At 38.3% G+C, this 12,172-nt stretch overlaps 1 protein-coding gene across 4 annotated transcripts in view; it reads right to left on the reverse strand.

The window, feature by feature from the left end:
* NLRX1 (NLR family member X1) overlaps positions 1-12,172 on the reverse strand; it is a 29,383-nt gene that overhangs the window by 5,444 nt on the left and 11,767 nt on the right. For all 4 annotated transcript variants that reach the window (XM_069066607.1, XM_069066606.1, XM_069066608.1 and 1 more), the window contains exons 7-8: positions 11,511-12,106; positions 10,886-10,972 (exon numbers count right to left, since the gene is read on the reverse strand). In XM_069066607.1, coding sequence (XP_068922708.1) covers positions 10,886-10,972; positions 11,511-12,106 — 683 coding nt within the window. The remainder of the gene's footprint in view (positions 1-10,885; positions 10,973-11,510; positions 12,107-12,172) is intronic.

Here is a 12,172-nt window from a genome sequence, read left to right on the forward strand (position 1 = left end):
AGTTACTTAACCCCAATTGCTTAAAAAAAAATTGATGAAAGGTTTCAGAAAACCCTTGGAAAATTTGGATGAACTGATTCAGAGTGACATAAACAGAACCAGGAAAATAATTTTTAGAATAATAATATTGTAAAGGTAAACTAAGAAACTTTAGAACTCTAATCAATGCAACAACCAACCATGATTCCAGAGAATTCATGATAAAACATGCTACTTACCTCCTAACAGAAAGGCAATAGACTCAGGGTATGTATTGAAACATACATATTTGTGGATATGGCCCATGTGGACTTTTTTTTTTTTTGATCAATTATGTATATTTGTTCCAAGAGTTTTGTTCTTTATTTTTTAGTAGGGAGAGGTGAGAGGTGGAAGGGAAAGAAAGTAAATTTTAGTTAATTTTAAAATAAAATATTTTTTAAAAGACTTAGCTAATGAGTCCTCCCTTTCTCCCAACAAATGCTGAGTGTCTATGCATGAGGGAATTGTGAGCATTGAGTGAACCACACTGACTCCATTTTGTGACAATTCTGGAGCTAGTTCAGTTCCCTTTCTATGAGTCTAGTCCAATTTCTGTCTCATGAAAAAACTTTATTGCATTGTTTGAACCAACTCTGCATGTCTGGGAAGCTGGACTGCCTCAACCTGCTGCTTAGAGACCCTTAACTAAGGACCTAGGTTATGCTGACCAGAAACCCAGACAAATGCAAAGAATGATGAAAGAAGTTCTCTCACAATTCCACATCTCAAGCAACCCATATATCTTATCTGAAAACTGGTCCCATACTGATCAATCAGTTCCTGTTTCCTTATTCTTTTGATTGAATACAGATAGTTTCATGGGAGGAGAGGAAGAGGAGGAGGAGGGAGTGGTACATCTCTTTTTCTGATTTCAGGGAATTGCTCTGGTTTACTCAGAAAGCCCCTATCTAATCTCCTCCAATTAGAAATCAGATTACTTTATCTTGTATCCTGATTTATATCCTGTTGTTTTCTTTTAATGCTTAAAAATTTATCTCCCCCTGTATTTGGAGTCTAGTGACTTGGTCCTGATTTGTTATGCAATTGGCATGCATTGCTTAATAAACTGATATGCTCAGAAGTTCAAACCTTTGTTTCCACAATCATTTCAATCAATTCACAAGCCACAGTTTTTGGTGTGTGTGCGTGCGTGCGTGTGTGTGTGTGTGTGTGTGTGTGTGTGTGTGTGTGTGTTTTAGGGGTTGGGAGGGGGTGTTTGTTTGGTTTTTTTTGGCACAGCTAGGCCAAGAGATAGGATTCTAGCCATCAGGGCAGCCTTTCAGAAAAACTCCCTAGAGAATTACAGTTAATCTTTCACCAAAGGAATTCTTTGCAGAAGAATGCCCTAGAGGTCAGACTCCCCCTCCTCAATTTTAAATTCTTCTGAGTTAATATTAGGTTTACCCCAACACTGCTAGAGAAGGTTTACCTTCACACTGCTGGGAATGATTTACCTCTACCCTGAAGGTTGGGGAAGGATTTCCTTTAAGAAAATGATATTCTAGTAACAGTAAAATGCCAAAAGATAAAATACCTTGGATAAAATTTATTTTGGCATGAGTCCAGGAGAAAAGTGCCCTTAAGGTAATTCTTGTTGGCCTAAAACTTCATATACAAAAGTGGAAGGGGTGGCCAAAAGGTAGAGATCTCGAATTATGCTAAAATATATAAAAACCCAAATGAGTCCCAAATTTGGTAAGACTTTTAAATTGGATTTTCAGCAGGGCATAAGGGGGCTAGAAACTATTGTTGTGTTTGTCTTTTTGTTCCTTTGTAGAATGTAGGACATTTTTGTCTTGTGTTACGTTTAGTGTTGTTTGTCAATTCTGCTACCTTGAAAGATTTCTAAGGGAAAAATGCAGCCAGCTAGAAAACTGCTAAAAAGTTGTAGCCAAGGAGTTTAGAAAACTGAGGAAGATTAATGAAGTTTCATGCTGGGAACAGTTCTTTATTGTTGGTGTACTTGTTGAGTGATTTCAGTCATATCTGACTCTTTATGACCACAAGGACCTTTGTCCACGGGGTTTTTTTTGGCAAAGATACTGGAGTGACTCGAAGCCCAGTGCTCAATCCGTTGTACCTAGCTACCTCAGAGCAGTTCTCCTAACTTTCTGTTGTTTGTCCTTCCTTTTTGAAAAGAACCAATGACTGACTTGCAAGTGTATTGGATTTAAGCAAGGCAGAATTGCACAAAGTTGTCAACCCTCATTCTCTGTTTCTAAGTCATCATTAGCCCAGTGGCAGGACAAAAATCAAGACTATTGGCGATAGCCTAGGATGCAATGAATGACCGTAGCTTCTTCAATGCCTGACCAAGCTTTAAGCACTCCACAGTGCCACCTTCGTGGTCATTGAAACAAATTGTATTCATCTGCCCATTCCACCAGGGGAAGTCTTCGCATGGCTCTAATTCATTGATTAGTTTGAGGCCCATCAGTTACCCTCAACCTGATTTAGACAATCTGCCAAGATGGTTTACCAGAGTCTGGCAACTACACATGCTGCAGCTTCTTGGAGCTACAGGTGAGAGTTAGCAGACGACCACCAAAGGTGGATGAGCAGCCCTGAAAAGGACTTGACAAACCCTCACACCGCAGGTGCTATACTCCTGAGGACCCTATATATCCCCCTTGCTTTCTGTAATGTGATGCCAAACTATCCCAGTAAGCAAGACTAATTCCCATTTTAGTCTTTCAGCAGAAAATAAGGTTTTAAGTAAGACACTTTATCTCTATCATTTCAGTCTTAGGCACATTGATATTACAAAAATTAAATAAGATAATCAAAGAAAGGAAAACTTGTTTCTGGTTTGTAGGAATTTGTGACATTGTAAATGAATTAGAGATTCCAAAGTCTACTTGGTAACTGCTAAAAAGCATCTTAGTAGATTTTTGAGGTTTGGAGATGAAGGAGACTGGAAATTAATCATTAGGGAGTTTGGAGATCAATCATTTTAAGATTGCAGGAAGGAACTCCTGGGACTTTGGTGTGATAGTAATGGAAGTAACTCCAGGAACTCATCCCCTTCTCTTTGTCCTATCTGATAAGGCACTTAGGAGAAACTTAGTGTATTTGGAAATATCTTAGTGAGTCTTGAGGTATCACTCTGTAGAATTTGTTTTAACGAAAAATAAGAATTAAATTCTGTGAAAGTTTCATGGGTAAAAAGCACTTATGTTACTTTTTTCCATGAAGATTGATAGAGCTATTGTTTTAGTGTGATTTATATATCAGCACCATATTTGTGTCATAAAAAGAATTTGAGAGGAATCCTTATGACCACAAGGACCTTTTTATCCATGAGGTTTTTTTTGGCAAAGATACTGGAGTGACTCGAAGCCCAGTGCTCAATCCATTGTACCTAGCTACCTCAGAGCAGTTCTCCTAACTTTCTGTTGTTTGTCCTTCCTTTTTGAAAAGAACCAATGATTGACTTGCAAGTGTATTGGATTTAAGCAAGGCAGAATCGCACAAAGTTGTCAACCCTCATTCTCTGTTTCTAAGTCATCATAGCCCAGTGGCAGGACAAAAATCAAGACTATTTTTCCAAATAGTTTATATAGCATTGGAATTTTGGTAGAATACACTTGTAAATTCATCTGGCCCTAGAGATTTTTCCTTAGGGAGTTCATTGATGGCTTGTTCAATTTTTTTTTCTAAAATGGGGTTAAGTATTTTATTTCCTCTTCTGTTCACTATTGTACTAGAAATGTTAGCTTTAGCAATAAGAGAAGAAAAAGAAATTAAAGGAATTAGAATAGGTGATGAGGAAACAAAATTATCACTTTGCAGATGATATGATGGTATATTTAGAGAATCAGCTAAAAAACTGCTTGAAATAATTAACAATTTTAGCAAAATCTCAAGATATAAAATAAACCCACATAAATCATCAGCATTCCTATATATTACTGACAAAGTCCAGCAGCTAGAAAGAGAAAGAGAAATTCCACTTAAAATAACTGTAGACAATATAAGATACTTAGGAGTCTGCTTGCCAAGACAAACCCAGGAACTATATGAACACAATTACAAAACACTTTTAACACAAATAAAGTCAGATCTAAACAATGGAAAAATATCAATTGCTCATGGGTAGGCTGAGCTAATATAATAAAAATGACAATTCTACCTAAATTAATTGAATTATTCAGTGCAATACCAATCAAGCTACCAAAAATTATTTTAGACCTAGAAAAAATATTAGCAACATTCATCTGGAAGATCAAAAGGTCAAAAATATCAAGGGAAATAATAAAAAAAATGTAAAGGAAGGAGGTCTGGCCATATCAGATCAAAAACTATATTATAAAGCACCAATCAACAAAACTATTTAGTACTGGTTAAGAAATAGAATGGTGGATCAGTGGGATAGATTAGGTACACAAGACGCAGAAATCTGTGACCATAGTAGTCAACTGTTTGATGAACCCAGAGACTTCAGCTTCTGGGATAAGAACTCACTATTTGACAAAAATTCCTGGGAAAATTAGGAAATAGTATGTCAGAAACTAGGCATAGTCCAGCATCTCATACCCTATACCAAGATAAGGACAAAATGGGTACATAATTTAGACATAAAGGGTAATACCATATACAAATTAGGAAAGCAAGGAACAGTTTTCCTTTCAGATCTATGGAGAAGGGAAGAATTTATAACCAAAGAAGAGATAGAGAACATTACGTAAATAATGTAAACAAAACCAACACAATCAAGATTAGAAGGAAAGCAGAAATATGGGAAACAATTTTATAGCCAATGTTTCTGATAAAGGTTTCATTTCTCAACTATATAGAGAAGTGAGTCAAATTTTTAAGAATACAATTCATTCCCCAATTGATAAATGGTCAAAGGATACGAACTAGCAATTTTCAGGTGAAGAAATTAAAGCTATCTATAGTTATAGGAAAAAATTGATTAGAAAAATGCAAATTAAAATATCTCTGAGGTACCACCTCACACCTATCAGATTGGCTAATATGACAGAAAAGGAAAATCATAATGTTTGAGATGCATTGTTGGTGGAGTTGTGAACTAATCCAACCATTCTGGAGAATAATTTGGAACTATGCCCAAAGGGCAATCGAACTGAGCATACCTTTTGATCCAGTATTATTACCACTACTAGGTCTGTATACCAAAGAGATCATAAAAAAAGGAAAAGGACCTACATGTACAACAATATTTATAGCAGCTCTCTTTGTGGTAGTGAAGAATTGGAAACTGAGGGGATGCCCATCAATTGAGGTGTGGCTGAACAAGTTGTGGTATATGAATGTAATGGAATACTATTATGCTATAACAAATGATGAGCAGGCAGATTTCAGAAAAATCTGGAAAAACATGAACTGATACTGAGTGAAGTGAGGAGAACCAGGAGAACACTGTTCACATTAACAGCAACATTGTGCAATGATCAACTATGATTGACTTAGCTCTTTTAAGCAAATCAGTGATCCAAGACAGTTCCAAAAGACTCATGATGGAAAATGCTATCCACGTCCAGAGAAAGAACTATGGAATCTAAACATAGATCTAAATGTATTTTCGCTTTTTTATTGCTTGTTTTTCATGACTTTTCCCTTTTGTTCTTTTTCTTCTTTCACAACATAATTAATGTGGAAATACGTTACCATGATTGCACATGTATAACCTATATCAGATTGCTTGCCATCTTGGGGAGGGGGAATGGGAGTGAAGGAAAGAGAAAAATTTTAGAAATCAAAATTTTATAAAAAATGAACGTTGAAGACTATCTTTACAAGTAATAGAAAAAATGAAGTACTATTTCCAAAATAAAATAATACATAACAATAATAATAATTACAACAACAATAATATAATTAATTTACTGTTTGGAGAAAAGAAAAAATGTCACAGACCTTTTAAGTTATCCTTACCTGTGAGGTCACTTGGCACTTTGTATTCAGGCAGGTCATAAAAATCTTATCAGCCCTATTGATTGCAGTTATAAAATTCTAAAGTACTGAAGTTTAAAAACATAGAACTGAGAAAATACAATCCCCTCTCCCATTCCTTGTCAAAAGGGGGGGAATTTAAAAGTTTACTATAATAAAGAGTGAGTTTTCATTTGAAAATGTTTGGCTACCACTTATAAAAATTATGAAAATGTATAGGTGGTTTAAAGATGTAACTTCAATACATTAATATGAGTTAATTATCAGGTATTATTGTATGTTGGAAGCTCCAGAATGTGGTTAGTTTTAATATATAGGTAAAGGATAAATGAAATGTAAATGTTAAGGAAACAAAGGACAATTAATAGCATTCAGCCCTAAGTTGTGATTAGTGAAATTTTGCTATTTGTGGAAAAATTTCTTGGGAGTTACATTTTTTTTTGAGTTTTCATTACATGGATGGTTGTCAGAATTGTCATGAAGCCAACAGTAGAAAATGGCATTGCTGAAGTCTGAGAATGTGGATGACATGGAAAATACATGGATGTCTGTCCCTGAGAAAAGCTGAGAAAACTAACTTGGCATGGTCTGAGGAAGGATCTTCTTGATTCAGTTTCCCTATTGTACTATTTCCTGTCTGAATAGGAAATTTCCCCATGTGGTAAATCCTGAACCTGGCTTTTGAAACTTTGTGAATAATGTGGAGTCTTACTACATGATTGGCTGTCACAGACGACTCAGGCTACAAGAATTTTTCCATTGCTATGATATCTCAGGTTAGTCTGTGCCCTTGAGGGAACAGTCTTGACATTGTTATAACTATGCCTCTTCTTCTCCTTTCATAGCAAATTTCTTTAATCAGGGAAGGTGAGTAGTAGAAGTTTTGTAAGTACAATACTAAATCTATTAATTAATAATAATCAATAAGATTGATACTGGAGCATCTCTGAGTTACTATAATAGGATGCAAGTATGAAAAAACTTACAATTTCAATCTGTATTTGTGGTCAAATTATAACATAGGGATGATATCCTCCTATGGGGGGAATTAGACAAAGTAACAAGACAAAGTTGTAATGTAAGTTTTCTAATTAAATGGAATAGCAAATTTTGAGAAAGCAACAGGATTTCTCCAAGAACTATATGTACGTGATTAGCTTCCAAATGTACCTACCAGAGAAATTTGGACTTTGGTTATGTTTTAGCAACAAGTTCTCAAAATTAGATTCAGGATTTTACATAAAAAATTGCATTGATAATTGTAAAGATAGTGAAATTATTTTCCTATTTTTAAAATATGCCTGATAATATGTCTAATAATTTTAAAGGACAGAAGTGTTTATTTTACAAGTCAGACCCTCATGATTTTTGTGTGTGTGTGTGATTCTTATATCAGGTACAAGTTTTAGGTAGGAGAATTAAAGGTTGATTGACTTAGCTCTTCTCAGCAATACATTGATCCAAGAAAGTTCCAAAACTGTTCTCCTTATAGCTCTGTTGTTAATAAGATTAGCTCCATGAGGCTTGAACTGGTTTTTACCACATGAACTAGTTATTGGAAAACCAAAATTAAAAAGTTGCACTAAATTATAATGAGTCTTGTTACTGGCAGGTTTTAGCTGAATTATTTAGGAATCTCTGTTGGTTGTTGTTGTTATGTTTGTGCTTTGTTCTCAAAGAGAACCATGACATCAGGGAGATGATGACATGACTTGCAGTTGACTTTGATTTGAGTGAGGCAGGGCTGTGCAAAGTCACCAGACTCACTTTCTCCTCCAGAGACATCTGGGTCCAGTGGCCAGATGTTCATCAGGATGACTGGAGATGGCCCAGGATGCAATGGGAGACCTTTAAGGCTAAGGGCTTTTCACATACTTACTTTGAGTGAGATAATCCCCATTCAGTGAATAGCCTCTTTAAGTAGTTACTCAAGGGATGGCCCCTTTAATAAAAAAAAAAATATCAAACTGGGAGAAGACCCTCAGGGTTCCTGGCCAAAAGAGAAAAGGTTACTATTTAGTATTTACATTCATTCTGTGGTAGGAGGGCAGGGACGTACTGTCCAGTCTATGAACTGAATTGGGTTTAAGGCTTGGTGTTTGAGAAAGAAATCTAGCCAGTAAACCCAAAGGAAAAAAGGAATCTCTATAAGTGATTTGGAACCAGAGAAGCAGAGCTCACTTCAGAGCTGCTCTAAGAATGAGGCCTATTCCAGAATGTCTAAGAGAAGATTTTCTAATGACTAGATGACTAAAATGGACATATGGGACTCAAGAGTCAAAATGTGCTCATTAAATGGGTATTGGGAGTGAGTAACTACAACAAAAGGAGTTTGATGTTATTTAATTTTGATAATTATTGTAGTATTGCTTTTGTTTCATGTTATTTATGTTTTCTGGGTTTTCTGTGTTGTCTTGATGACATACAAATCTTCCCTCTCAAAATTAGTCCATTGCAAACCTTCAAAGTAGTTGATCTGCAGCCTGACTCATGTAATACTGATTATGAATATATGAAAAATCTTATAGATATGGCTTACAGGTGATTCATGGGAGAGGTGGTTGGACCCTCCTCTTGATGGGGTGATTGGGATCTATGTTTGTAATATCAGGCTGTAATATCAGTTTGTAGAACCAGTCTGTAAAATCACATTTCCCCCCACCAGCCTCAGAGCATTAACTCTGCCCCTTCCCCCTGCCAGCACTCTGCTCAGCAACAACTCATGAAATGTTTATCTCTGCTTGGAACAATAACAAGCTACACCTATGAATCCTTCACTAAACCATCTATAAACATTTTAGCTTAGGCAAATATTATCTCCCCTTAGTAAAGTGGCCAGCTGGACCTATGAATCCTTCAAGGCACTATCTATAGGTTAACTCCTTAGCCAATTATCCACACACTGAGTCTCTGTTAGCTTTGGTTCCCAACATCCATCTTTGTCAAACATGACACTGATGGGTGGCAGACTAGGCACTTCTCAGTCAGCCTTTGACCGATAGCTGACTTAGTGACATTTCAGGCCTAAACCACACCCCCAGCTAGCTTGGGCTATTTCCCAGTGAATTATGGGCAATACACCTGCGCAGTTGACATTAAAAGTGCATGTTCCTTTAAGAACTGACCACTTCTTAACTCCTCCCTAATCCCACCCTTACTCACCTAGTTAGCATAATTGACATCTGATTAATTGCCTCAACTCCTTAAAAAATGCAGGTTCTCTAAGAACTCTTGCCCACTGTACAGTGTAACAATAAACTTGCAGGTCCCCTAAGGACTCTTGCCCTCTGTAAAGCGTACAATAAACTTTTACAACCCTGACTTCAAGAGTGCTTGGGCCTACTGAATTCTTTTCCAGACTGAATCGCAGGCCCTCTGGTCTTTGATAAGGATCAGAGCTCCTGTACAACCTATTGCCCTCCCTCCATCACTCTAAGAATCCAAACAGGGGAATTGAGGGAATTGTGGGCATTGAGTGAACCACATTGACTCCATTTTATGACAATTCTGGAGCTAGCTCAGTTCCCTTTCTATTCAATTATGGGTCTAGTCCAGTTTCTGTCTCTCATGAAAAAACTTTATTGCCTTATTTGAACCAAGCTCTGTGTGGCTGGGAAGCTGGACTGCCTCTACCTGTTGCTTAGAGACCCTTAACTAATGACCTAGGTTATGCTGACCAGAAACCCAGTCAGATGCAAAAACTGATACAAGGAGTTTTCCCACAATTCTACATCTCAAGCAACCTATTCCTCTTATCTGAAAACTGGCCCCACACTGGTCAATCAGTTCCTGTTGTTCCTTTGATTGAATATAGACAGAGGAGGAGGGGAGTGGTACATCTTCTGATTTCAGGCAATTGCTCCTGTTTACTCTCCTCCACCCAATTCAGAAAGCCCCTAATCTTCCCTCCAATTAGAAATCAGATGACCTAATCTTGTATCCTGGTTTATATCCTGTTAAGTGTTTTCTTTTAATGCATAAAAATGTCTCTTATTTGGGATCCATGGCCAAAGCTGAGGAGGCATGGTGAGAATCAAGATTCTTTATGCAATTTGCATGCATTGCTTGATAAATCAATATGCTCAGAAGCTTTAATTCACCCACCATATGTATAAGCCCCTCATGTCTTTTTTTTTTAGCCCAGTTTCCACCTTAAGATGACGACTTCTCCTTTGACAAGTTCTTTTTCCCCACTGCCTCCATATAAAGACACCTGATCCCAGGAGCAACATGAGCAATTATCCCAATTTACCTTTTCCTAAGGATGATGTGGGGCACATAAATTAGTTTAAGACACCATTCTTCCACCTCCTTGGCTGAAAATGTTCTTTCCATACTCAAATTTTCCTTACCTCGATCACTCTCTACTTTTGTATCACAGATTCAGACCTCAAAGATACCTTAGAAGTCAACCAGTACAGATTGAGACCCCGGAAGGTGTAGTGACTTTACCTAATATCAGAAGACTGTAAGCAGCAGAGCTGGATATGGCCTCCAGTCCTATGACTTCAAATCCATTGTTCTCCCCACTACATTACATTGCATACCTAATTATACATTATATTTTCTCCCCACTACATTACATTGCATACCCATATATACATTATATTTATTTCTACTATTATGGATGTGAATTTGACCCTAGACAAGCCTCTTCTCCTTTTTTAGCCTCAATTTCCTTATTTGTTAAATAGGAATGATACTTGTACTAGCTACACAGAATATTGTGAGAAAACCTAAAATCCTAAAAAAACCTAAAGCTCTCTATAAATGAGTTATTTCGATATTTGTATTCAGCACATCCCACCTAGTAGGCATTTAGTAAATGCTGTTGAATGTTGACAAAGTCCCTATCCTCAAGGAATTGAAATGGAAGGAACCAGAAAACAGGGTTCAGAGAAAGCCAGCCTTCCCACATCCTCTTAGTAGGCCTCAACACACTCACCGAAGGGTGGTGACTTGGCATTGGTCATGTAGAAGGAGGTCTCGGATGTCCTTACAGGCTTCAGGGCCCAGACTGTTCAACTGTAGGCTAGAGCAGAGAAAGGGGACCCAATGAATGTGAGGAGAAGGAAAGGAACAGGGGTGGAGAGCTTCAGGAGGGATGGTGTTTGCCTTTCCCATCACTCCAATCCTTTGGTCTTCTGCCTGACATTTCCTCCCATCCTATTCTCATCTCCTCAGTCACTCAGACTTCCCCAGTTTAGCTTTTACCCCTCTGCTTCCCCAACATCTCTCTTCAATATCTAAAATCTAAAAAATCTAAATCTAAAAATCTAAGATTTTCTTCCCTCTTTCCCACCCTCACTTCCAACAATCCTGGTCATCTAGAAAAGACATTAGAGATCATCCAGGCCAACATCCTCATTTTACAGATGTGGAAACTAAGGTCTGGAAAAAAAATGACTTGACAGAGGTCACATAGGTAACAAAATGGCTGAGACAGGATTTGAACCCAATCAGTTACTACTTTTTTTCTTTCTTTATCCCCTATACTAAACAGTCTCTCTTCTTGCCTGGCAACTCTCTGCCAGATTGGGCAATGCCAAGTAAGCACAGTGGTTTCTCACCCAAGCTTCCGAGCACGCAAGAAGACAGGCATGAGTGTGCGCAGTCCAGCAGGGTCCAGCTGGCAAGAGGCCAGGTTGACCTCATCCAGGGTATGTGTACCACTGCCCAGCACCGATGCCACCACAGAACACTTAAGGGGTGTCATACGCACACCTGCCAAGTTGAGCTGACGAAGGGAGCTGAGCACCTCAGCTGAGAAGTGCTGGTTCTGGAACTCATAGTGAAAGAAAAGCTGATCCAGAAGCTCTGAAGGAGGCAGACCTTGACGGCCCAACTTCACCAACTTCTTCTTAATGGCCTGGGCATTTTCCAGGGCATCCATGTTCTTGATAGGACAGCCCAGCTGGGCCAGCACTACACGATTCCGAGAGGAAAGCAGTCCGCCCATGAACATGGGGAAGAGTTCAAAAACCTCGTCATCGGGTGGCTCGTCGGGATGGCGCCGTGGACCCTCCACCCCCAGGATGCTGGCTCCCAGCTGGTCCAGCACATCATCATTGTAGTAATCCTCCTCTCGAAACATCTCCAGGACCATGGCCTGAGCCACTGCTTCCCGACTTTTGCCTGCCCATCGTCCAAACACCCGCGGCACAACCTGAAAAGAGAAGCAAGGGGAATGGCTGGTAAAGCCTTCTCTAGTGACTCCTCCACATGTCTCCCT

This window comes from Petaurus breviceps, unplaced genomic scaffold (genome assembly GCF_028583685.1).
Source record: "Petaurus breviceps papuanus isolate PSGF00001 unplaced genomic scaffold, PetGlider_PUasm1.0 90723, whole genome shotgun sequence".
Classification (NCBI taxonomy): domain Eukaryota; kingdom Metazoa; phylum Chordata; class Mammalia; order Diprotodontia; family Petauridae; genus Petaurus; species Petaurus breviceps.